This window comes from Ambystoma mexicanum, chromosome 2p, assembly GCF_040938575.1.
Source record: "Ambystoma mexicanum isolate Mex_15411 chromosome 2p, UKY_AmexF1_1, whole genome shotgun sequence".
NCBI lineage: Eukaryota > Metazoa > Chordata > Amphibia > Caudata > Ambystomatidae > Ambystoma > Ambystoma mexicanum.
Genome location: NC_090923.1, coordinates 885,926,745 through 885,954,588, shown reverse-complemented (window position 1 = coordinate 885,954,588; position 27,844 = coordinate 885,926,745). Strand labels below are relative to the sequence as shown.

General features: G+C 47.0%; 1 protein-coding gene across 1 annotated transcript in view; it reads right to left on the bottom strand.

Annotated features, from left to right (window-relative positions):
* PRKD2 (protein kinase D2) overlaps positions 1 to 27,844 on the bottom strand; it is a 704,913-nt gene that overhangs the window by 93,941 nt on the left and 583,128 nt on the right. Inside the window, exon 15 of the mRNA XM_069644584.1 lies at positions 207 to 305. Within this exon, the coding sequence (XP_069500685.1) occupies positions 207 to 305 (99 nt within the window). The remainder of the gene's footprint in view (positions 1 to 206; positions 306 to 27,844) is intronic.

Sequence of the window (27,844 nt, the reverse complement as noted above, 5' to 3'; positions counted from 1 at the left end):
GCATGAAGTTTTTAATGTTTCACATGGTACCCAGATCTCTTATTTTGTTTTATGCTAGACATCCTTTTGCTTACACCACTGATGATCGAAGAAGTGTACTTGAGTGCATTAAAACTCACACGTTGAGGGTTTCACTGGTGAGGTAGGAAGGACCTTAGAGGGTTTTGGTTTCAAGATAGCGGGCAGGGAAATAAGGCGGTCCTTACCTGTGGAAATGGGTCAGCTGAAGCTAGCAGCACATTTTCTGGTTTCAGGTCACAATGGACAATGTTCTTGAAGTGCAGGTGTCGAAGGGCGACAAGAATCTTCAAAGGAGAAAAGAATGGAAATGTTATTGAAGGCTTCAGCATTGTGCTCAAGGACATATCCTCTAGTGCAGGTAAAGGGTCCTACTACATCTCAGTTGGAAGAAAATAGAGTTGCAAGAAACCATACGGGTGAACTTTCAAGGTGATGTGTGTTTTGTGAAATACATGTGCATGCAAGGAATTCTATCCCAGTGAGAAAAGACAGTCTGGGCTAAAGCTGTACTCAAACACAAAAATCTACATCTGCATAACGTACATGTCTGATTTAAGCAAGTGACTATGATGCTCTGATATTTACCTGTGGAACATAAGTGTCCTGTGATATACTCAGATGTCTATGTGTGCCCGTCATCTGAGGTTATGTTACAATGATGTTATACTGCATAACCTCACTACTGTCTGGTTTCAGAGTGCCTAGCATTGTACATACAGTGGCATATTGGGCAACCACCCAGGGAATCTGGACCCAAGCCTGCTGGAGAAGAAAAAATAAAGGTAGACTAATGTAGGCCTCCATAGTTCAAGACGTCTGAATTATTGAAACCACAGGACTCATGTTAAGAAGGACTTTCAGAATCAAACCCATGGGCAGATTCTGAGAGTCACTCTTTTCTGGTGAACAAGGAAAGACACTAGGCCATACACTGGTTTTCCAAATTGATTAGCAGAGGTTGCCAATTAAAATGTTCCTGATTAGCAAACAAACTTATTTGATTAGCACATGTGTACTAATATTTTTAACGTAACCTGAGGTTTTAAATAGCAAAACAGCTTTTTTGTGGATTTCTGCAAAAAGACATTAGTGAGATTAAGGTCTGTAAATGCTTACCAGAATGAAAGAACACGAGAAAACACAAAATAAATATGATAACAAGCCTTTGAAAACAGTAGATATTCAGTGCCATGCTCTGTGCAGCTGGATGCAGTCTGTGCTGTACAGGACAGTATCCGCACATATTTCATGTTAACCCCATCATTTGGTATAAGAAGGAGTTTAGAAATGTTCATAAATCAAAGTTCATAATGTTAGAGGAAAGGAAGTGCTGAGACCAAGTAGACAGTATGTTGTTGCGGCAGGCAGCGTAATTGGCAACCTCAGATAGGCAAGCTGGCCTTTACCTTTCATTGATAAAACCGATTTCCATATAAAGATAAATAGCGCTCTCAGGGATGGGTGGGGATGGTAACTGTAATCCAGTGCCAGCAAGGTAGCCCTGGGCACAACTTTACAACCCTGCCCACCACTCAAAGTCTTATTCATCCATATTGGCACAATAGGTGTGATCTGTCATTTTTAAGGGCAGGCTTTGCGCAGTTCAAGCATGTCTGCTTCACTTACAAAAAGAAACTACAAACAAATATATCCAACATTGGAACTAACTCATTCCAGCGCCTAACTGTGGTCCAAACATGCGCAGGTGAGTGGGGCATAGGGTGTGGGCTGGAGGACTCCAGTTGGTGATCCATGTGAGGGACGCCAGCAGACACTCGACATTGGGTGCCAGCACCAAGATGGCCAGAGGAAGAGAATAGAGGGCTGGAATTAATGCTGGCCATTACTTGCAGATTCTTCCTGCGTCGCCGACCTCCGGAAAGGTCTGCGCCTCTCCCCAGGTGCTTCTTTATACAATAGTGTCATGATCGAAGGGATTAGAGGGATCCGGAGACTAAGTATAGTGCATGGTGTTGCAGTAGATCTGTGATGTACAGAGTGCACAGAACTATTGACCGTTACTTTCCATACGCATCTAGTTAGCTTTGTGTATTCATTCTGTAAGAGGAAAGGCAAAGTTAGAGACTAAGCAGAGTGGATGGCATTGTAGTCGGAAGAGAACTGGAAAAACTAGGTGCAAATTGTAGTTTGCGGACTTGTGTCACTTTCATGGTAACTGTTTTAAGCGACAAATTGATGAGATGGAATATCAAGGCATGTGTGATCAGCTGATCGGTTGAGCACCAACAGCAAAGATATATTCAACCCAGCAGGTCACAGAACTAGGTTTTCCGTTTGGCTTTGTGATAATTTCATTTTCAAAAGTGTTCTCTCGAGTTTAAGATACACTAACCTAAACTGAACATCACTGAAAAACATGGCGGCAGTGCAGTGTTTTAGGAATAATTATGGCCGATGTAAAATGCAAGCCCAAACAGAACCTCTGGTTAGAAGAAGAGTGGTCCAGCTGGATTCCATATTGCTACAGCTATGCAGACCCTGGTTCCTGAGCCTCAGTCGTGGGGACAACAGTGAGGACATCGTGAGGGCTCCTGCGGCAGTACTCAGGGAAGGTCGGCGGCAGCTACGGGCTCTTTTTGATTCAGCAGCACTTCGCGGTTTCAGCACTTCGCAGACACCATTGATGCAGAACAAATCTCTGGTTGGACTTTCCTTACTCCCTCAGCCCTGGACTCTGGTGACAGGACACTGGATCGGGAATTCCTGCTTCTGGGGTGTCCTTAGGAGGCCCTTGGAGCTTTTGGCCGGATTCATTCCGCGGCAGACGTTGTACTCGACTATGGACACTAGACACCTGGCATTGGGCTTCCGCAGCAATGGAGAGGCACAGCAAGTCAGGGATTGCCCCAAAGTGGAGTTTGTCTTAGGGTTAGTTGGTCCCACTAACCCAAGGGGAGAAGTCATTCCATCACAGCTTGTCTGTCGAGGTGAAAAAGGTCGTCAGCACAGTAGCAGGGCTTCACCGGGCAATTCAAGGTCCAGGAAGTTGCAGCAGGCTTCTCTTCACGGTTTTGTCGGATGTTTCTTCCAGTGGTTGACTGACTAGTCCCAAAACCCTCGCCTTTTAGGCAAGTGTTCCCATTCATGCACAGCCTAGGCTGTCAATCACACAGCAGGGTGGTTGTCCTTTCAGGACAGCCCGCCAGCTAGCCAATCACAACTAGTTTCCATCAGCACACCTTGAGACAAAGCACAGGGGAGTTTTGGGACCCTCCCTCACATCCTGTCCTTCCCGACACATTGGAGCCATCGGCAGTGTTAGGGAGAAATCTCAGAAATGTGTCAATTCACTTCTACCTTAGAGACCCCCAGATCTTTTTGCTGGACTCTTGGACTTAATTTTTATCCTGGAGAGAGTTGGACCTTTTTCTCACACATATATTTTTCTGTGATTTAGTCTCGGTTTCTTTTGGTTTTGTAATCTGAAACTCCATAGGCATCATCCCTTTACATTGTGACACACAGCACCTCCAGTGCAGTGACTGAGGAAAGTCTCTTAGATTTCCCAAAGGTTTAAATACCTTATCTTGGTTAAACTACTGTTTCCAAGAGCAGTGAAGTGAAATTGACTTTACTTAATTTTTGTAACTTTCTAGACCCAGCACACACTATCTTACAATAGGGTGCTGGAGGGGTTACTTAGTATCCTCCTTGTCTAGTTGCTCATGTTACTTTTTTATGTTACCCTTTCTACAATTGATGGCTGGTGGCAGTGGTTTATTTTTTACTACCATTGAGTGTTTCTGCCGCAGGCTGCAATCGCAGCAAGGCCCCATGGGTGCCCATGGTCAGCAACAGCAACGGGCAAACTTCAATTCAGCTGCACTTTGCGGTTTCAGCTACTCGAGTCTCATCAAATGGCACCAATGCGGTTCTCAGCTACCATTTTGGACTTTCCTCGCATCTGGGGTCCAGCACTCTGTTGAGGTGGCTCAGGCTTGGCCAGTCCTGCTTCCTGAGAGTACGGAGGATCTTCCAGCAGCTCGGGTCCGACTTAAAAATGATGCATCCAATCTGATGTTCCTTTCCTTGGCACTTCGGTTCCAACAGCAGCAGCAGCAGTGGAAGTACAGCGAGCTCCGAGAGTATGTCCAGACGAGTTCACTTTGGAGTTGATTGGTCCCACCAACTCAAGGGGAGAAGTCATCGTAGCCTAGCTGTCAACCACACAGCAGGGTGGCTGCCAGCTGGCCAATCACCTGTGGGTGCATTCCTGTAACCAAGGGGATTAAGCACAGGAAGTTTTGGGCACCTCCCTCATTTCCTGCCCCTGCCAGACACGCTGGAGCCAAAGGCAGGCTTCACCAGTGAATCCCACCAAAGTCAAAGCAAACAAAGGGACCAAACTGGTTTGGCAAGCAGAGTAAATCTCAACAAGGACCTTTCCAGCAAGAAATGGTGAAAAAAGAAGAACGGGGCCATTTTGACAAAAATGGCACCCAAAGGTGCTTTACTGCAGCTGCGAACCGCACAGTGCTTTAACTAGCCTTCAACAAAAGTCACACATTCTATAACTTCTGTAGCTGGGAAGGGGTTAATTTACTTTGCATTGGTGGTTCAAAAGTACTTCCTTGCTTAAGATTTGTTAACCATTGTCTTATTCTCTAACCATTTTTCATGTTTGACACCAAACTCAGTATTGCTCTAAATGGACCAGTGATATATCAATGTCCACAGTGTCCTAGTTAACTAACTCACCTCAGGGTGTAGGAAGTGTGTGTGCCATCCCAAATGGGTATCTACTGATTTATTGAAACAGAGTGTATTTATGGAAGTATATTTTTGTGTTACATATCTGCTCCCTTCTAAAGAAGGCTTATTCAAACCGACTGTTAAATAAATAATTGTTTAATCAAGAAACCTTGAGTGTAAGCGTTTATTTGGACACTTGTCACTGTGAAACCCTGTGTTACAACCCTACAGCTAACAATGGCCAATCTTGAGATAAACCTGGCTGTTCAGTCACTCTACCAACTTGTGTAGTACATGCTTATACCAAAGATTAGATTAACTATTGCCAAGAGGACAAGGCTGGTGCAGTCTCCCACAGGGTACTTCATACAATCTTGCCTAACAGGCGGGCTTCGGGGCTGAAGTCCACCAAAGGCAAAACACACAAAGGGCTGAGTAAAAGCCGAAAAAGACCTCGCAAACAGAAAATGGCGAAAAAAACAAAATGGACACCCATGGGTGCTGTACTGCAGCTAAGGTTTCAGCCTGCAGTAGAAAAGCACAACGGTAGTAAAAAGTAAACCGCCAGCAGCCATTTAAAGTAGGGAGGGTAACAAAAAATTTTACATGAGAACATAGGATAAGGGGCTACAAAGTAACCCCCGGCCGGCACTCCACAAAAAATGGTGTGTGCTGGACCAAGAAAGAGAAATAAGTAAGATTCATTTCACCTTACTATTTCTTGGGAAGGGATTAGTTTCTTACCTGTAACTCCATTTCTCAAGCATTGGTATCTTTCATGGATTCACATGCTGTGAATATTTCCCATCGTCAGGCTGGGGAATCTCAGTAACTTTAATATAGTGGTTTTCCTATGGAAAATGTCGACACTTGAAGTGTTCCATTAGCATCTTTATGGGTGCTTTAGGCTGCACCAATAGGACGTCCAGTATAAATAGCCCCGTCCCCGCGGCTTCCCTTCAGATTTTAACCTCACCAATGGAAGAAACCCGAAAAACATGTTTGCCTGAAGGGGTGGCCAGAGGGCGCATGTGAAACCATTAAAGATACCAACGCTGGAGAAATGGAGTTACATGTAAGAAACTATTCCCTTCCTAGCATTGGATCTTCCATGGATTCACATGCTGTGAATAGACTACATAGCAGTAAGAGAAACCTGGAGGTGCTTAACAGGCAAACAAAACCATGTCACAGGTAACCTGAATCCACAACAGACAATATCCATTTACAGTGAACAAAACCGAACACATTAGTAAAACCAAACCCCGGAAGCTGCAGGGCTTACCTTATTGAAACAGGCTTTGGAGGACTGCACGCCTCACCTGCACATCCTGCGCATGTTGTTGCCCCAGACAGTGTCTGGTGAAGGTGTGCAGCACCGCCCATGTTGCTGCTTGGCAAATGTCACTGAGCGGTATGCCCGCCCATAGTGCTGCCAACAACACAGTGGACCTAATAGAATGGGCCCTGGGAGTCAATTGCAAAGGCTTGCCCACCTCGTCATAGTAGAAGCAAATCGTAGATACCCAACGGGAGAGTCCTCACTTCGAAATCGGCTTCCCTTTGCAGGAGCAGCCGAAAGCCACAAACAGTTGTCTCAACGTCCTGAAGGGCTGAGTCCTATTGAGATAAAACTCAAGGCTCTTTCGACATCCAAGGAATTCAGAGCCTTTTCCGCCTGAGTGGTAGCCTTGGGAAAGAAGGTAGGTAAGGCTACTGTAGCGTTCTTGTGGAACTCTGACGTAATCTTAAGAATAAAGTGAGGATTCGTAGATTGGAGAACCTTGTCCCTCATGAAACGTAGATACGGCGGGTCGATGAGCAGAGCCTGAAGTTCACAAACCCATCTAGCAGAAGTAATGGCCACCAGAAAAGCGACCTTCCACGAGAGAAACTTCACATCTGCCGTGGACAGAGGTTCAAACAGCGGTTTCATGAGGGCAGAAAGTACCACGTTGAGACTCCAGACCGGAGAAAACTTCTTCTGTGTGGGTGTTGGGGGGGGGGACGTCCTGAAAAGACCTTTGAGGAAATGCTTAATCAGCCGGTCACTGAACAGAGGCACAGAGTTGAGCTGCCTCGTGAACCTGGAGATGGCAGCCAAGTGTACCTTAATCGACGACAACGTCAACCCCTTTGCCAGCAGTACAAGATAAGGCAGCACTTGAGACGGCGGCGAAACCTCTAACAGCTGCAAGTCCGGGGGCTGCGAGCACCATGCACAGAATCTTTTCCACTTTTGACTGTAAGACACGTTGGTGGATTGCGCCCTTGCGGCGCCAGGATGCAGGGACAGTCCCCTGGAATCCCTAGGTGTCCAAATTCGGTGTGGTCAGGAGCCACGCTGTTAGGCTGAGGGAAACCAGGTCGTGATGCCACAACTTGCCATCGTCCTGCGACAGCAGATCCGGCTCTGAGCCCAGCCGAAGAGGGTCGTCAACTGCCAGGTTAAGAAGGTCCGAGCACCCGGTCTGTAGGGGCCAGAACAGGGCCACCAGGATCACCTTGCATGGAACCCTGCGCTGGTAAGATAGCTCAGCGGCTTGAGCACTCGCTGCTGCGATCTGATCATGATCTGCAGGTCACAGGTTCGAATCCCGGCAAGGCTAACTCAGCCTTTCATCCTTCTGAGGTCGATAAATGAGTACCAATTTCGGTTGGGTGATATTGTTTGTAAATATATGCTCTGTAAAGCGCTTTGGATTAAGGCGCTATATAAATAACACATAATTATCATTATCATCTGGATAGTTCAGAGGAAAAGCATACGCGAACAGGCCATTCCACGGGAATGAGGATGCGTTCACCCTGGAGTCTGGATGAGCCACCCTATGTTACGCTCACCTGGTATCCACAGGGACGCCAACCGGCTGGGTTATTCGCTGGTATGCTTCTCAGCTTTGCCCTGATGTGATCTGCGGGGAAGGTTCTGCCTGAAAATACAGGAGGACTGTGTTCAAGACTGACCGACTGGGGTAAGTATTCTCCCTCCACCCCCGTATGATTTCAGTCCCTCTGGCGCCCTCTCCTCACCTTGTGTTAGAATTAGGTGTGCTCTCCGTCCTGCCTTCTTTGCAGGGGTGCGTTGTCTTTCATGGGCGAGTGCGGTCCAGTTACTTCACTGACGCTGGCCCGTTTGATATTGTTCAGGTAGGTCTTATTGCTGTTCTTTAGTTGTGTTGCTATCCGGCATGCCTTTCTTTGTTTAAAATGTCTCTTTTTTCTCCCTTAGGTATGCAGAGCTTCAGCGCGGCGAACTGGCTTGGTTGAGCCCCGCTGGTAAATGATGGCGCATTAAGAGCGCTATGACGCGGTAAGTAAGCGCTATGCGCAGCGCTGCAAAGTCTTGCCTTTGCTAACCTGTGTTTTCCTTCCTTGTAGGTCGCGGTGTTCTTCAGCGCGAGTGGAATGTCCGGAGTGGTGCCAGCCGAGAGGCGACCAGCCAGGTAAGCCTGTTGAGCAGTTCGTAATTTGTAAATGTCTCTACTGCTTTCTTTAATGTTGCCTCTATCTTTCTCTTTCAGGTCGTTCTGTCCGGGAGGCGTGCAGATTCGAAGAAGCTGTTCTCAGTAGCTGCAAGTGTTTAAAGATGAAGACTGCAGGTAAGATGCTGCTGCTAATGATGTTCCTTTTGTCTCCTTGCAGGTTCTGCTTCTCCGAGGTTCGAGGGAATAGCTGGAAACGGTGAGCGTCACGTTGCAAGCTGCAAAGTAACGCGAAGCATGTTGTCTTGCTCGGGTGTGCTTTAAATAGCCCCAACAAAATAGTCCAGGTAAAGTAGTCCATGGGCTACCACACCCAAAACACTAGACCGCATAGCTTGGTTCTTAAGAACCAAGCTATGTGGATGCCTCCATGATTGCTGACAATACAATAAAGTAGTTCCCAAGCACATTGTTTTTCATGGTGTATGAGCCTGGCGCCATAGGCACCAGGACTGGCCCCATGAAGGCTTTTGGAGAGGATGCCAGGCTCTAGAGGCCTGAGTCCTGACTCCACCTGGCCAATGGGTTTGCCAGAGGGGGTTTTGGGTGAAGGCCGCGACACCCTACTGACGGAGAGACTGCACTGCTCATTTTCTGGGCTGGCGAATATGTTCAGAGGGGGAGTACCCAATTTCTTGAAGATACCATCTGCTCGTCCTTCAGCAGCCATTTGTGCAGTTGAACGGAGTGTCTGCTGAGGGCATCCGCCTGAACATTCTGCACCCCCGGAAAAGCCATGAGGTGAACCTTGTGCGCTATGGCCCAGTGCCAGACCGCTTGAGCCTCCCGGGACAGGGTCCGAGAATGCGCGCCGACCCAGTTTCTGTAGATAAAACATAGTGGTGGTGTTGTATGTCAGAATCTGCACCACAGGGCCCTGAATGAGGGGCAGAAAAGACTTCAGTGCCCAGTATACCGACCTTAACTCCAGAATGTTGATGTGACACGAAGCCTCCTGTAGGGACCTGAAACTGGTCGAGATGAGCTCCCCCACCCACCTGGTAAGCGTCCGTCATGATCGTGTGCTGAAATTCCAGTTCCACCAGGGGCATACCCCTCAAGATGTTGTCGAGTGAATCCACCACTGCAGGGTGTCCGCCAGCACCCCTTGTCGGACCGGGTACCGAGGACCCTAGACCATCTTGAAGCTAGAAACTCCTGCACTGGCCGCATGAAGAGCTGACAATTCGGGACGAGTGGGAAGCAGGTTGCCATGGAGCCGAGAAGAGACATGAATACGCGGATCGTGACCGCTTTCCCCGGCACAAAAGAGCCCACCATGGTCAACAGCTTCTCGGTCCTTTTGACTGAAGGCTTCACCAGACTGATATGTGTAAGAAACTGAGCCACTAGAAAAACCAAGTCCCTGGAGGTCGTCAGACAAGATTTGGCAAAGTTGACCACAAAGCACAGGTGCTGTAACAGGCACATCACCACCTGAATGGACTCATATGTCTGGTGACGAGTGGCCCCAACACCAACCAGTTGTCCAGGTACGGATAGACATGGTGTCCTTCCCTGCGAACGAATGCCGCCACCGGAGCCAGGCACTTGGTGAACGTCCTGGAGCCAACTTGAGGCCAAAAGGAAGAACCCAAAACTGGTAATGTTCGTCGCCAACTATAAACCTTAGAAACTTCGATGCTTGGGGTGCATCGGGATGCAGAAGTACGCATCTTCGAGATCCAATGACGCGAGAAACAATCGGCTGACGTCCTGCAACGTTAGCATCCAGAACTTTTGGCTTTCCACATTTTTGTTCAGGGGCCGTATGTCTAGAATGAGGCACCATTTCCTGTTCGGTTTTCTGATGACCAAAAAACAGGAGTAGGATCCTTTTTCTCTTTCCGATGCCAGCACCTTTTCTATAGCCACCTTCTGCAGCATCAGACCTGCAGATGCAGCTGTGACACCTTCACCTGGACGAAATAGGGAGTTGTGGACGCTGCAACTCCAATGAGTGGCCGTATTGGATTGCATCCAGCACCCATCGTTCCGTCGTAATCAAACGCCACTAGTCGACATGTTGCGTCACTCTCCCTCCAAATCGACTGCCCATATGGCAGTCATTGTTGAGGCTTGGACTGCCGGCCTCTACCAGCGTAGGAGGAGGAGGAACCCCCCCGTTTTCGCTGACTTTGATAGTCTTTGTTCCGCTGAGCGGACTGGAAAGACTGTTGGAAACCTTGAGAGGAATAGCTAGAGCGACTGTAGCCTTTGTAGCGAGAGCCTGCAAATCTGGCGTTCCACGAGGCTCCTTGAAATGAGCAAAAGGGGCAAAAAGAGTGCCAGCCCTGCAGAGTCGCCAGGGTCCGAGTTGTATCCAAATCCTCTTTCATATTCTTTAGTGCCTCGTCAATCTTCTCCCCAAACAGCTGCTCTCCCTCGCAAGGCATGTCCACCACCTTGTGCTGAACCTCCGGTCTAAAATCAGTACAGCGCAGCCAGGCCTGCCGCTGGAGGACAACCCCATCATTAATTTGTTTAAACCCAGATTCCGCCAGGTCCACCGCAATATTAATGCTAGGATTGGAGGCTTCCTCCCCCTCCCGAACCAAAAGCATCGCCTCCTTTCGTTGCTGCTTAGGTAGATGGTCCAGCAGGGGAGCCAAATCTGTGCCACATCTCGCGATCGTAGCATGCCATGATCGCCAACGAGTTGGCTGCCTTGACCGTCGTAGCCCCCACTGTCAGCACCTTCTTGCCAAAAGCATCCAGGTTACGACCCTCATTGTCCGGGGGAGTCGCACACTTGTGCTGGCTACGTGCCTTCCTACTGGCTGCTGCCGACACCTCAGACTCTGTACTTGGCTGAGATGTTAGGCACTTAGGGGTAGACTCGGGTGCCTTGAATTTTTTTCTCTAAGCGGCCCTTGACCGCAGGCTCCGTGAACGGGTGTCGCATTGTGTGCAGGCCTTCCTGCCACACGTGGTCCAAGATGGGGATAGAGAAGACCACCTCTCCCTCCTCTTTCCCATATCAAACAAAAAGCAGTCTTTTCTCTCCTCTTCTAGCGTGATGCCAAACTCATTGCAAGCCTTGGCCATCAATGTATGAAAAGCCCCCACATCGTCCGGCCGAGAAGGCTGGGCTGGGCTACTCGAAGGATCCACCTCTTGGTCAGTATCCCAGGTATCCACCTGCCTGGGCGACGAGATAGTTGAAATAGTGTCCTGCAGAACGCTATCCAGCTCAGATTCCACCAGCTCCCCTTCTTACTAATCCCTCCGAGGAGGGGAGAACCGACTAGGCGACCGTACACAGAGCCGAACGTGGGGAAACTTCTGCGGGGGACCCTGGCGAGGGGTGCCCTCCTCCTGTCGGGGAATGGTAGGCAAGTCCTGGTCCACAAGGCTTTGAGGCACCAGGAGGTTGGCATCCAACTGTCCCAGGAGAGACTGCAACGTCATCAGCACCTGCATGGAAAGCAACGATTGCATATTGAACAAAGGATACTGCGGCTGAACCATACCTAGGCCTCCTGACATGGAGGGAAGCACCAGCCGCATGCCCAACATCCAAGGATCGAGAAACAGGTGACCTTCCTCCTCTGGACTCCAGTCAAGAGCAGATGACGCAGGGTCTTGCTGGAGAATCTCCAGCGGGAGCCCAAAATCGGTCCCAGAATCCCACGGCACCTCATCCGAAGGCAACAGACCCCCATCGGCCACCAGCGGGGCCATGGATTTCGCTAGTTCCACTGCAGATGAAGCAACCATTGATGAGGCCATCGCCAACACTGCAGTAAGGCTGTAGATGGGGCCATCGTCAGCATGCCCGTTGACGAGATCGTATGCAGCCGTCAACTGAATTGAGGACACTGCAGATGGTGATTTGCTTTTGCCGGCAAAGAAAACCGCTTGGACTCCGATCTAGAGCGGTGCTTGGAATATTCATGGCCGGAAGATGAATGATGGCGGTCCTTCAAAGAAGACTATTTCGTCGATGAGGATGAATGCGCCCTCGACTTGTCTTTGTCCAATACAGCGGGCTTCCGTGAGGGGCAGACGATTTTTCCGACCAGGAACTTGAATCCCTTGCCTTCCGTCTCCTTTGGGTATGCGTGTCCCGAGCGGGGCCCCCCCCCCGATCCTGCGCCCTTCTGCACCGGTCGAGCCCCGGAAGACGCACTGCCTTTTCCCAAATCGGACCCCGGGCCTGCTCCGGTGCGCTGCTTCTTAGGCGGCGGCGGCTCTGCCGACCCCGCCCTCAGGGCTGAGGGTGATTTTCTTGCCAAAGGAGTAGAGGATTTGCCCCCGAGGGCCAATCCCACCTCCGAACCCGGATAAGCGCCTTTGTTCAACCAGGCAATCAACCGCCGGTTACAGTCTTTAAGCGTCTTCTGGGAGAACCCCCGGCAAATGTCACAGTTCTCCACAGAATGATTGGGGTACAGGCAGCACAAACAGTCTGCATGGCCATCCCCTTCATAAACATTCTTGAGACCGCAAGTCTCGCACGGGCGAAACAACCATTTCCTTGGGTCCACACATGATATGATTGGGCCTGGAAACACACAGGAACAGCGAAAGCTGCACAGAAAATGAAATGCAAATTCTCAAGATAGAACACAAGGTGATACCAACAGTTTGGAGACGGTTGAAATCTGAAGGGAAGCCGCGGGGCTATTTATACTGGACGTCCTTATTGGTGCAGCCTAAAGCACCCATAAAGACGTTGATGGGACACTTAAAGTGTCAAAGTTTTCCATAGAAAAAACACTATATTAAATTTACCCAGGTTTCCCAGCCTGACGACTGGAAATATTCACAGCATGTGAATACATGAAATGCTGGAGAACTGTAGTTCACCCAAGAAAGGGTATTTACACCTTAAGAGAAATCTAAAGGATTTCTCAGGTACACTGCACTGAAAGTGCTGTGTCACCATACAAAAAGCAGATGCCTATGGAGTTTGTCAGACTCCAAAAACTGTGAAAACTTAAAACCCCAAATCAGGGAAAAACACGAGTGTGAAAAAGGTCCCACTCACTTAGGAGTTAAAATTGAAAAGTCCTAAGTCCACCAAAAGAGGTGGGGGTTTCTAAGATTGAAGGGAATTAGCACATAAATGAAAATTCTCCCTAACAAGAATATAGTTAGCTTAATAAATGTGATGGATGGTTTGTAATTGTTTGGAGAAAAACAAAATCACATTTTCCTGGCAAACACTGCAGCAAAAGGTCATTAGCACTATTAAGAGTGGAGGAGATAATTACTACTTGCGTTCCATTCGCCCCATTGAACTTTCGCTGAACAAAGGAAGGAGTGAGGGGAGAATCGTGAAAGCAAGAGAAGAATGCAAGATGCAATGAGTTTTCTTTGGACAGGGTAGTTTAAATCGTCAGTTCTGCTACACAAGTGTCAAAGTATTTAGAAAATGTACAGAATTACAAAGCAAATTGCAAGATGATACTAATTTTATGCGTAGGACACTAATGTCTAGTGTGAGAAACTTGAAGGTGTCTCCCTAGCTAGTCCCAGGGCATCCACCATCCAGGTGTCCAGGACACGGCCATCGCTATTGGATCCAGTTCCTGGGGGTGCACCAGTGAGGGAGGATCACCTGGATGGGGGTCCTCAGGGAGTGGGACACCGACAGGTGAGACTCAGTATCCCCCTTCTTTCAACACTTTTTCCCCATCCTACCACGTAGGACATTCAAAACCACTGCCCACCCCCCTTTCCAACACAAACACTTTCACACGACACACCAGAGAACGGACTTATAACAGAGCCGTTTACCTGACATGTCCCAATACAAGGGTCAGGCAAAGTCAGGCAATTGATCAGAATTACACACACCTGATGTCCCTTTCCCTTCCCCACAGGGATAAAAGGTGGAGCAAGAGAGCACAGTACAAGCAAGGACGACCGCATGACCAGACAGCTAACCAGACACGCCAGTTCAAGAGGAGGAAAAGGCGGCAAATATCGAGAGGCTGATGAGGAGAGATACGACCTTACCCTCTTCGACAAAACCCAGCGAAACCTTTGCTGAACGAATCGTGAGGCCAAGGACAATAGCCCAAGTATGCTGCAGCAGATGTCAATGGTACATTGAGTGTATCGACGCTGATAAGCCAGAGTGAAGGAGACTACTGCTTCCGTGGTACCGTCCTTACTCCAGTTAAAGAGGAACACCAAGCGGTTCATCACAGCTGGTGAGTCGAGGGGAGAGCTGATAAGAACCGGGCTGTGGTGAATGAAAGTCGCAAAGTAGCAAAATAAAAAAAAGCTTAAAGAACTGTAACATTGAAAAGGTGAGACCAGCTGCCAAAGGGAGTCGGCACCACGTGGGTGGTGCCCCATGAAGCCCAGGTCAATCCCAGTCTGAAGGAAACTACAGATAACAGAAGGCTGTACCAGAGCCGCCAAGATAGCTCAAAGTGGTCATACAGGAGGTCAAGCAAAATCCCTGTACAGTCAAAAGCCTTTGATCTAAGAACTGTGAGAAATCAAGGGAAGTGAATTGCGCAAACATTGAAAAGGAATGCGAATGAGAAGTTGGCAAGAGTGAACCCAGAAGAGGGATGCTGATGAAATGGGGGCAAGTCTAAAGTTCCAAGAAACAGTGTGTTGACAAGAGTGAACCTGGTCGAAGCATGTCCACTGGAACTGTTTAAAAAGACATTCAGATTTGTGAACGAAGGAAAAGCCATAGTGAACCCGTGGAGGGAGGCTGAAAGTAAAGAGGGGTCAGCACCCAGAAGAGGGGGACCCAGAGGTGAATGAAACCAAGAAACAAACTTTCATTTTGGTGAAGGAACTTTTTGTTTGGTATTTGAATAAGTCAGGCACTCGAAGGCAAGAGACTTTCAAGAGAAAGGAGACTTGGCCATTGACGATCCTGATAGCTGCAAGTGGAACTGTCGTCTCGTGATGGAGAAGCTTGAGAGTGTGCTGTGCTCCAAGATACCGCCTTACCTTGTGCTCAAAAAGTGGGGAAGGGAGTCCCATGCTACCGCACCCTGACATATTATTTGAGAACACTTCTTTCTTTTCTTGAAAACTGTCCCACACCCTTTTTGTATTAGTTGTAAGGTTTGGCAATATATTTCTTAGTATACGCCCTTTTAATTTGACACAATGCCACTAGAACCTCCTTATTTCCATTTGATGGTCAACGCTTGCTCCCATCTATGATTTAGTTTTAGATATTGTGTTTTTCCAACCTGCATACAGTTTAATAAACACCCTTGAACTGTGGTCACTTGTGTCTGTCTTTACTGTTGCCACCATGAGTTCCTTACATAAGCCAAACTATCAAGGTAGGGTGACTGAGCAGTAAGGCTTAGGAGAGAGAGGGGGTAGTGAAGAGCTCAGTACTCAGTAAAGCGCACACAGACAACTCTATATAATTCAAGTTACTGAGAATGTGTAAAATTGCAGTAATATTTATTAGGCTTTTAACAAACTCATCACTAAAAATTACAAGCAAGCAAAACTACCAAGCATATACTATTAACATGCATATAACTAATGTCCTCTTTCCATCCTAATTCTTCTGACATTTCCTGTTCTTTCTAAAGACCACCCTATGGCTGCTACCTCTTATCCACTACCTTCTTCGCTCATCCCTATGGTATATCCCTAGTTCTCTCCTTACTTGGCTGCCTCCTTTAATCTCTCTCTTCAGTTTTCTATCTTTCCTCCTTTTAAATATGCCACTACTCTCAAGAAACCTTATAAATATTCTCCCTTCTAATTACTGTTCCCTCTCGCTTTTATCTTTCCTTTCCAGATGATTGTTGCATATTGTCTATTACCAAGTCTCCTAACATTAACGCAGCTTCTCTTCCACTTTATCAATCTGGTCTCCAGCCTTTTGACTCATCTGAAACTGCTCTCGTATCTGCACGAGACTTACTTCTCTACGCTCGTCACTCTAGGCAGTCTTCTCTCCTGGTCCTGCTTGACTTGTCAGCTGCCTTTGACACAGTCGACCACTCCTTTCTTCTTTGCTCCCTCGCTTATCTTGGTTTTCGTGGTCCTGCCCTAAACTTGGTTCATTCTTACCTTACAGATCGCACTAACTCGGTTTGCTGGGCTTGTTCAATCTCTCCTGTTCTCCCTCTTCACTATGTTGTACCTTAGGGTTCTGCCCTTGGCCCTCTCCTCTTTTCTCTATACACCATTCCACTCTTCTCACATATCTCTTCTTTCGGTCTTCCTCATCACTTTTATGCTGATGATTCTCAGCTCTTTCTTTCTTTGTCCTCATTGCCCACGGGTCACTATTTTCTTTCTGGCCTCCATTATTCCTCCTCCCATGCCTCTCCCTTCTATATCTTTTCCTCCTTCCTCTCTTCAGATCTCTTCTGCCCGTAATCTTGTCATTCTCGACCCTTCTCCATTCTCCTCCCACATCTCTGCTTTTGCCCGCTCCTACTGATTCAATCTCTAATATTAGCAAGACTAGACCTTTTCTTTCCTTTAATGCCTCTAAAATGCTGGTCACCTCCCTGATTTTTTTCTCATCTGTTCTACTGTTCCTCTCTTCTTCACGGTCTTCCCACTACCCATCTTGCTCCTCTTCGCTCTATGTATAATTAATTTATTTGCCTTCTCTTCTCTTCTCTTCATCTTCTTGTGATTATCTCTTCCACACCAGTGTCTTAATAAAGAGCACCAACACTTTACTTTTCAAACAGTTCGGTAAGTAGTTATTAGTAAGTAGTTAGAAAACAAACAGTAAAATACAATTACACTGCCTTTTAAGAATACATACGTAAACTTAAAACGTCCTTCCCTGCTTAAGAAGATGGAGCCTAGTATCCGAGAAAGTCACACGTCCCAAAGTTAGCCCTTTCTAGGGAGGTGGGAGTCCTAAAAAGAGAATAAGATTTGGCATAGCCAGCATGCAGGTTTGTCTCAAAGTAGTGAAGGACAAGGCGAAATACCATGGCACTGCCATTTTAGAGTATATGGTACTCTAAAAGGCATGGTGCGGGAAAAATAAATACATCAGAAAAATATCCATTGCCACCAGCCCGTCCGGACAGTAGCGTACAAAAACACTCCATTGTGTCTGGATCCACTGAAACGAGTATTTAAGTAATACCTTCCCACTATTATCAAATACATTTACCACAGGGTGGGGGTTCTCCTGGAGAACCCTAGCACCTTACTTTTAAGGCTGTCAGAATACTTCAATTACGAACATAAGTGAACGGTAGATAGTAAAGTAAGTAAAACAGTTCTGTCTTTTACAAACAAGTAAAAATGAATGTCAGTATTGAAACAACGGGAAAAAAAACTATACCTGGCCTTCTGCAATAAGGCCCCTAACACATCAAAAGTATTCCATGCTAAAGTGAGTGGGTCTAGGGCCCTTAAGATTTCCAAGTCCCAAGTTTAAAGCGTAGAAGAGAGGTGAGAGCCTTTGGAAGAGAAACATGTTGGGTCAAAGCCAAAAGGCAGGTAAAATGGTTTCAAAGATGGAGAAACAGTAAAAAGTAAGAAGCCCACAGGGATCCTTGGCCTGAACTCCACCGATCATGACCAGGCAAGCGAGAGTTAGGGTCAGGGCTCTGCAAATGTACAAACTTGGCGAGAGGATAGGTGAAAACAGCTATGCAGTAACGTCCCCTTTCAGCTGAATTGGTTAGGAACTACACTCCTAGGCCTCCTGAGTTTGCTGGGCCCACTTAATTCTATTAACAGTTCTGTTATCTGGGGTAATGGATGCATGGACTTTCAGCATCAGGATTGGGTACGGCTAAGCAGCGGTTCGGACTCCGGCATAACAGTTACTGATGCTGGGTGACCCAGGCACACCGAGAGGAGACCACCACGAGTTCCACAACACGATATAAGTGGGCAGCAGCAAGGATCACTGCTCTCAAGCAGCAGCATGCGGCAAGCACAAATTAACTGCTCTAGTAAGGCCCCTCTCCGAGTTGTAAAACAGTAGCTGCAGGAGGATTGTTTTGGCCCACAAGATGGAGACCAGCAGAGTTCCAAGAAACTCAGAACGGTTGCAGAAGTCTTGGACTGTGCTGGTCCCCCCACAGGATTTTCTTGGGACACTTCTGGAGGCTTCAAAGGGCAGGAGCTACGTGCAGAGGGTCTGGGTTAGTTGGTACCACCAGCCCCAAGTGTCAAAGTACCGACTGGAGTCTTCCAGTTATGTATCCAGAGGAACACGGTTTGACCGGGACTTGGCTGGAAATCTTCGACAGCAGTCTTCAGCTGGCTGCAACTCTTCATAGTATTCTTGGCTCCAATGATGATCTGAACAATGGCTGCATAAGTCCTCCTTGTACCCTAGATTGGAGCTGGGTTGCCCCAAATCCTTTAATGGAAAGGATCTGCACCATGTAAACTGGCAAGGGCTGACCAATTTTGGACAGCCTATTTCCCCACATCTGCCCTGCAACAGCCATCCCTGTGGCCTGAGTGCGGATTGGGACCAGACAGTCCCAGGCCCCACATCTGGCCAGATGAACATACTGGCGCTTTGCCCAGGAAAGGCCTTTCCTTATGTTATCAGCTGCGCTCGCAATTAACATCTTGCGTACACAAACTCGCCCCAAACATTCCCATCCCTTCGGCAGACTCCCGTATCGGATACCTGGGTGTGCAGATTACCGAGAATCCCAAACACCTATACTGACAAAACTTTCCGGCATTGTTTAAGGAGCTAGGAAAAGACCTTGAGCGGTGGGGTAAACCGGAAAGCTCCCTGCTAGCAAGGATATCCGCAGTAAAAATGAATATTGTCCCAAGTGTGCTCTATCACTGTGCATCCCTTCCAGTAAACATACCCGAAGGAGACCTAATGAAACTGAAGAAAAATGCAATGAAATGTATCTGGGCAGGGAAGAAACTGCGCATTGCTAAGCAAATCATGGATCGTTCCAGGGTCCTGGGAGGCCTGGGGTCTCTGATGTGGCCAGATATCGCGAAGCTGCTCAGCTCTCGTATGCATTTGCCTGGGAAACCACTGTAGACCAGCCCTGCTGGAAACAAATTGAAGAAGCATGGTGCACAGGACCACTCTCCTCCCTCCCACATATCGCGCCCACACAGGGTCTGGCTAACTCGGGCCCCTCACAGCCACCAAAAATACAGTTCTGACCTGGAGACTTGCAGCTTGTAAATGGGGTTGCACAGGTACACTTTGTCCACTCACACCCATATGGAATAACCTAGATTTTACCCCTGGCATCCCCGAACAGTTTTGCAACCTGGAGGGCGGGCAGTCTTAGGAGAATTGGGGACTTCTTTCACAATAGAGCCCCACTTAAATTTGTTGAATGTAAAAATGTAATATCCTATAATCTGAATGCTTTCATTATACACAACTAAGACACTGGATGTCACAAAGGGTAATCAAAGAAAAGGGTGGGAGAGACCTGACTGCTCTAGAAAAAACTCTGGCCACCTCTGCTTCCAGTGTAAAATCTCCACTCTATACTGCCTGTTAGACAAAACAGATCCTCCCAAAAAGGAGAAATACATGCTAAATTGGGAAAAGGATTTGGGACGCAAACTAGAAACAGAAGACTGGCACAGAATATGGGAAAGACTGCACCGCAGTACCAAATGTATCACAAACAGAGAAGAGGGATACAAAGTATACTATCAGTTCTATTTGACCCCCGAACTGTTAAGCAAAAGTAACCCGGCCATACCCACTGGCTGCTAAAGAGGGTGTGCAGACACTGGTACCCTGTTTCATCTACTATGGGCCTGCCCAAAAGCCAGAGTATTTGGGCGAACAGTGCTGGAACAAACTAAGCTAATTATGGGCTTGGAAAGTCCATGGGACCCAGGCAATGTACTTGTGGGATATACTAAGGAGGGGGTATTCCCGTTAACAGGTCAGACTGCAACACTAATCACACACCTCCTGACTGCTGCTAAGATCTCCATAGCTTGGCTGTGGAAACACCCTGAAGGCCCGTCATTGCCCATTTGGTGGACTAAATGCTGGGAAATTGTTGTGTCAGAGAAAATCACTGCCTTGCGCATGGGACATATTACAAGCTTTCATAACACTTGGTCACTCTTCATGGAATATGCAGAAAAGTACCCAGGCTTTACCCGGGGCCCGCCTATGACCTGGTGGCTTACATAGACTTGTTTTGTTGTTTTACAATGTAGCGAAGTATGTGCAGTTTGCTGTGCGATAGATGTGGTTGTGTGGAGTTTTTTTTAGCAGTGTATGCAGAGGATCAAGATTTTTTGAAATAGGGTTAGCAGGTTGCATCATCATACCTCCTTGCTTCAGACATCTGTGTTATGTTTCTCTGCCGGTGGCCCCCTGATTGTGGTGTTTGATGAAGGGTCACTCTCCAAATTCTGCATGGTTTGTGCTTCTCTGCAGGGCTGTCTATCGGTCTGTATGACTAAATAGTGGACATGCCTCTTCCACCCATCGAGTACATAGTGGTGGAAAATTACAGCAGTAGGCGCAGTAATTATGGGTGCACCCGCCATCACCTCCCAGATCGTCTAGAGTGGGACCCCTTCCCTCTGATCTAGAGGAGCTTCCTGGGTTCAGGGGGTAGATAAGGCATTAATACCTAGTCTGTGTTTATATTCCCCAAGTATGGGGGCAGTCTAGGATATTCCCATCCGATCCCTGAAAGCAATTGGTGGGGCCCTGAATGGGGAATGGGTGTCCCGACTTCCTTTCTAGCCAGAGGATTCTCCTCCACCAAGTGCTTTGTTGGGTCAAGGGGTTATTTAGGTGTTGATTATCCTCATTCGTTTCCGTCTGGTTCTGAGGTGGAGGGCCAGGTTTTAAGTAGTCTTCTGAATTTTAGGGAATCCTTCATGTTGCATATTTCTCTCAGGAGGGAGTTCTAGATTTTTGCTGCCATGTAGGAGAATGAGGATCCACCAAGTTTTATTCTTGAGTATGGTTTTGGTTCCAGGCGGATGTCGTTGCTGGATCTGAGTGTTCTTGTTGGTTGGTAAATGGAGATTTTATTTTGTAGGTATTCGGCTCCCTGGCAATGGATTGCTCTGTGCGTTATGCATTGTTTTGAATGGGAGTCGTCATTTGATTGGTAGCATTGTAGCATTTGTAGTGCTGGAGAGATGTGGTCCCTTCGTAATAGTTTGAGGAGGAGTCTGGCCGCTGCGTTCTGGATACGTTGCAGTTTTTTTTAGAAATGATTCCGGCATTCTGAGGTATAGGCTGTTGGCGTATTCTATTCTGGACATAAGGTAGATGATGGTAGTGTTTTGTGGTTAAAGGCTCTCCTTTATGCTAGTATCCTTTTGATCAAGTGTATGAAGAACCTTTCTTGATTATTGCATTTGTTTGTGGTGCCAGCGTTCGCTTGTTGTCCATTAGGAGTCCAAGGTTTCTTTACTATTTTTGATGGCATGGGCGTTGTTCCTAAATCTATAGGCCATGGAACGTATTGGTAATTTTCCTGGTTTTTGGATATGATCATGATTTCTGTTTTTCCAGGGTTGAGTTTGAACCATTTGTGTTCATTCAATCGTAGAGTCCTGTTAGACAGTCTACTAGTGTTGTGTTCTCCTCTTGTACATCTTTGATTTTGTAGATTATTTGTGTGGTGTCTGCATAATTTTAGCATGTGAGGCTCTACCTTTTGATGAGGTTGATTAATGGAGTTAGGAAGATGTTGAAAAGGAGAGGGGGATAGGGAGGGTCCTTGTGGTATTCCACAGGTTGAGTCACGTGGTGTGTCTTTGAATGGTTTTAACCATACTGTTTCTGCTCTTTCAGTTAGGAATTATTAAATCCAGAGCAGTGCTGTGTAAATGATTCCCATTTTTTCCATCCTCTTGGTGAGGATGCCATGGCTCACTGTGTCGAATGCAGCAGAGAGGTCAAGTAATATCAGTGCCGACTGTGTCTCAGAATCCACGTTGGCCTGCAAGTCATCCCAGATAGAGAGAAGTGCTGCCTCTGTTCCTTCATAGGTCTGAAGCCTACTTGTGCCTGGTCCAGCAGGCTGTGTTTTTCTAAGTGTTTCAGTGTTTGTTCGTAGATGTAGCTTTCTAAAAGTTTAGCCAGGTAGGGAATGTTTGATATTGGTCTGTAGTTAGAGATGTCTTCCACGTCGCCGGTCATGTCTTTGAGTAGAGGTTTGATAAACGCCGATTTGAATGATAGTGGAACTTTCCTTATTGAGAACAATTGGTTGAAGAGGCTTCTGTGGCATTCCAGCAGCGTACCCTGTGTGAGCATTGTTTTGTAGATGTCTGGCGGGCAGGTGTCCATAGGGAAGCCTGCTTTATTGCTATGTTTGACCAGCTCAACAAATGTCTCTGCTGATATTTGGGTGAAGCTTTGGAGTTTGTTATGTAGTTCCAATGTTGGCGGGGTAGCTAGTGTGTTCTGGTTGCTTGGTCTGCTTAGGATGATCCGATGTACGTTGGCAATTTTCTTTTTGAAGTAGTCTGCGAGGTCATTGCAGAGTTTTTGAGAAGGTACCAGTGTGTTTTTGCATCCAGGTGGGTTCCTCATTTCATTTATTAGGTGTGGATGGTTTTGTTGATTCGATTGTCGTAATTCTGTTTGGCCTGGCGAATTTCCTTATTGTATACTCGGTTTTGTCGTTGGTACTCTGATTTTGTGGTCTGATCGTAATTATTCCTTCATTCTAGTTCAAGCTTCTTCTTCGTTATTTTCATTGCCCTGAGGAAGGGTGTAAACCATCTTGCCATTGCCTTCTTTCGTGGCGGTGTGAACGTTTTTTCTGGGGAGATGCTGTACATTGATTTTGTGATACATTTCTGGATTAGGTCTGTTTTTTCGTCTAGGTCCGCTCGGTCCAGGCTAGCGGTTGGTAATTGTGAGTTCCAATTGTTATTTTAAGTTACTACCTTTGATGGTCTTCCAGTTTCTTTTCCAGATTTTGGGAAGTTTTTGGGGCTGTGTGGGTGCTTTTGTTGGTAGTTTGATTACGAAGGGAATGATGAGTTAGTTGCTTCAGAGTATCTGTATTGGTGGTGCAGTGGTGATGAGGTTTTTGTTGGCAAATATTGCGTCAAGCGGGTACTGCTGTGTGTGTTTCTCCTTTCACCATCTGGCATAGTTTCATTGTTTCAAGTTGCTTCATAAGTGATTTTTGTGAATTTGTGTTCTCTTCTTCGAACCATATGTTGAAATCTCTGAGAATTATTAGGTGTTCACGCTTGATTGCTAAGTTTGTGACTGCTTCTATGAAGGTGTCGACGAAGGTGGCCTCGTAGGTCAGTGGTCTGTAGATCAGTATGAATGTGAGTTTTTGTTTTAGAGTTCATGCAAAGGACTAGGGATTTGCAATTTATGATCTTTAGTGGGTCGCCTGTTTTTATCTTCATGTGTTCCTTGAAGGCTATTGCGAGTCATCCTCTTTTTTTCTTTCCTGTTTACACCCGTGTGCATTTGTAGTTGTCTGGCAGGCAGTTGTGTAACTTTGTATTTGTCGTCTAACCAATGTTCAGTAATAAATAGGATGTCAATTCCACCATCGAAGAGTATAGATCTTGCGTTGATTAGATTGCAGTGAATTTTAGTGGTGTGTTTTTGTGTTCTTGGTTTCGTCTCGTGGTGGTCTTTTTTGCTGGTTTACAGGTTATTCTCAGGTTACGTAGATTGTATAGTGGGGTCAGTTCCATCATTGAGTAAGTCTGCTAGAGTACGTATTCGGTTCCTGATTTCTTCCAGTTCCTCTTCTGCGTTTTGTTGGGGTCGATGTATGTGTCCTGAGGTTCTGACGATATATGGAGTATGGTCGCCGTTTTCAATTTTGTTCCTACTTAGTGCTTCTGTTCTTTTCCTGTGCAGTCCTAGTGCTATGCTGAAATGCCTGGCATTGTTGGTGGTGTTCGGTTGTTCAGGTATGTAGTCCGTCGTGAGATAAGGCGTTAGGTATACAGATTTTTCTCTTCTCTCAGAGTTTTTTCTGTTTTCGGTTGCGTTTGTAGGGGTGTGTTCCATCGTCTTGATTATGTCAAGTGTTGAGGCTGCGGCGTGGTGTGGTTCTATTTGATTAATTCCTTCTCCTGTGTTTCCTTTGCATCATCCTGTTCTGTGTTGTGTCATGTTGCTGTCCTTTGGAGTGTGTAGGTTAAGAATGTTGTGCTCTGTTCTGGTTGCAAGGTCTGTAGCCCACCTGCAACAGCTTCTGGCGTATGTTATGAAAGTACGAGTCCTTAGGTTTGGTATTGTTTGGTGATGAGTAGTTTTGGAGGGGTGTGGTCTGGGGAGGTTTGCTGGCTGGGCTCTGGGAGGTAGGGGTTAGGTATAAGGGCATAGGGTAGTGCTATAGGTGTTGGCTGTTGGGTGTCCTGGTCTTTGTCTTTAACTATCCTGGTGTCTGACAGCAGACGGTTGGGCCCTTGGCTGAGTTTCAGAAACAACAGTGAATTTGATTGCCCAAATGTGAATTTCTAGGATAGTGGGGATGAGAGATCTAAGTTTCAAGACCCAGCAGTGAATGAAGTACACCTAGATTTGACTTTCCTGGATAGAGGGAAAAAGGCCTAGAATTCCAGATCTAAACAATTCAATTAACTACACGTAGATTTGACTTTCTTGGATAGAAGGAGAAAGGCATAGAATTTCAGAGCAAAACAGTTCAGTGAGACATGCCGAAACTCAAAATTTGTGGACAGATACTTAAGAGTCAGATCGGACTAACTTAAAGAGTGGGGGACGTGCCGCAGGAATGTAATATTCGCGGTGGCCAGGATGGTAGAGGTAATATGTAAAAAAGGCTGGTGGGTTATTTCAGTTGAGGACAGTAATGGTTGATTCCCCCGGCTTGCACCTTGCCGACCTTGTCGGTCGCTGCTAGTTGACTGCTGCATGCTTCCCCGGCTGACACCGGCAGACACGATCTGCCCTTACCCGAAGGGGCTGCCCGGGGACAGCCCCTGGGGGGATGCCCCAAGTAGGCCAAAAGCCCAATAGGGGGAGGGTGCGGGACCAGAGGCGGGAAGGACAAGGAAGGGCACACAAGCAAGGCGCACAGCACTTGTACAATGAAAATGAACCCAAGATTACAAAATTCTGTAAAATATCACAAGTGCAACACAGGGGACAAGGATGCCTCACATCAGCGGCAGGGGCCCAAAAGTGGCGTCAGTGAAGTGGCGAATGCAGGACTAGGTCCTTGTTCGAGTTGGAAACCAGTTAGCCAATAGGAGGCGGGGGCGGGACCAGAGGCAGGAAGGATCACAAGGAAGGCACACAAGCAGCGCACACATCGTTTGTACAATGAAAATTAGCCCAAGATTACAAAATTCAGAACAATATCACCATAGCAACACAGGGGACAAGGATGCCTCACCTCAGTGCCAGCGGACCAAATGATATGATATATTGCCTGGCCTAAGAAGGCAGGAAGAAGGACAAAGGACAGGGTGAAAAACATGGCTCAGTCATTTTGAGTATTTAGTACTTAAAAAAGCATTATGCAGTAAACTGCATTAGCACACTGGGATGGGGTGCAGCCCACTCAGGATGTTCAGAATGCAGGCCGTATAGTAAGGTACAAGCCCGTGTTCCGAGCACCATGGTTAGCCAGCAACCCCTTTCCCTTGCCCTTTCCCCTCATCTTAGCACCAGGGTAGCATCCAAAAACCATAAACTTATCTTTAAAGCGCAGCACAGTGCCGCGCAGTTCTGGTGTCCTCAAAGTCTGTTTTTAATGTTGATTACATCACAGATATCAACGTTGAGGCCACGCTGTAAAGTTAAGTTTCTTTTTTTTTATTTCCCAAAAAATCTAACACCTTTAGCACCCGTGTAGACAACTACACGGGTCCAAATGGCGGTATTAACTGAGGCGGCGGGCTGACCCTGCTGGTAATGGCACTGACGCCCATGTTAAGGCCCCCTCGCATGGCTCGTGGGTTTAACGCAGCTGGCTGGCCGTTACCAACAATGTCGGCCCGCCTCCTTGGTTAATATCACCTCAAAAGTGCATATGTGAAAAAATAAACGCAGTTCAAAATAATCTGCAGCCACCAGCCAGTCTTGGACACGTTGTGCAAGTCAAAAAGATTGTACTAAAAAAAATGGAAAGAGATACAAAGTCCCCCTGCCACACTTCACTTTAAGGTGATGAGTGCATCCTAAAAATCAAAAAGGAATTTCATAAAGGGAGACAGAGTGCCACAGCACTGGTAGCCTAGTGATGGACCCATGCTTCCAAAACAGGTGTGCTAAGCAAGGAGGATATATTTAGCATCAAAAGTCATGCCAGGAGTCAATAAAAGCAAAAAGTTGGGAGGAGGAGGAGGGGCGGCATGCATGTTGATGGATGTAAAGCTGGAATAAGAAAATCTTTCCTAATGGGCATTATATGGCGGAGATATGAAGTAGGTAAAGAACAGATTCATCTTTGGCCGGGCTAACGTGAACCACCGCCATTCATTTTGGCAGAGGGCACCGTTTAGGTAATGAAGGGACGTGGGGGATGATGGGGAAGGTAACATTTCCCATGGGACATCAGATATGAGAGAAGTTCACATACACAATACAGGAATAGCTGCATCACTTTACAGTCCCAAAATTACAGACACATAGGCCCTCATTCCGGGTTGGGCGCAAAGGGATACTGGGCACCGTTAAGGACATCGGTGCCGGTAATCCCTTTGCGCCCTATTCCGAGGTCCCGTAGCGGGTTCCTTCCTTAACGCCTGGTTTTACCAGGCGTTATGGACGGGGCCCGTTAAGGGACTTCAGAGCTAATAACGGTACCGCAATTTGCAGTACCGTTATTAGCGCCTTCCCCCTTCCCATTGAGCCCTATGGGGGCTGAAATGGCAATGGGAAATGGCTTTTTCAATGGGGACTTACCAGTTTCGCAAAGGTTGGAATGGACTGGTAAGTCCCCATTGAACCAGGGCGGACTCAGTACCGGTATTGGAGGTAGTCATGTAGCACATAGCGCCATGATTACCTCCAAACTCGGAATGAGGGCCATACTGGGTGCTAGTAATTGGATGGGCAGTACAGACCACCTGTATCAGCTTAACTGATCATCTTTCAAAGAAAATAACTTTGCTAGTAATTCCTGTGCCTATTGTATTTAATTTATGTGTTGTACTACCAAACAGTGGTGGATTAGTTTATTGCTTATAGCATGAACATAGGTAAGGCGCAAAGAAGCGCTTTACAACAGAACGGTGCCAGCATTGGGCTTGGCATTTTGTTTAATAGCACAATATTGTTGGTAGAGGGAGATGGAATTTGATTTGTCCCGCAGGTATTGTTCAAAGTGCCACATTTTTTGCGTTTTGCAGAACTGGTGTATGGTGCGTGCATTTGGAGCCTCTGCCTGGATTGATATCTAGAGGGTCGTGGCTGGGGACTGCTTGCGAGTTTTATCTTTACAGGATAGTTTAGACTCCAACCTTTTGATAGCATTGCTATGCGGGTTGTGAGAGCCTCCAGAGGTGGGGAGTTTAGCCACAAAGTATGTTGGTGATCTGTTTGAGACTGCCTTGTAGGTGACGCATGCAGTTGTTAAAACAATCCTGGCGGGGAGAGGAGTCAGTGAAGCTAGCACATTGTTGGAGAAATATGGTTGCATTCTACCTCTTGGGTGGACCTAGTAATTAAAAATGTTGAATTGGCATTGATTTAAGATCTGTGTGCTGCAACACCACAGCAAGTCTTTAAACTGTATTGCCGAACA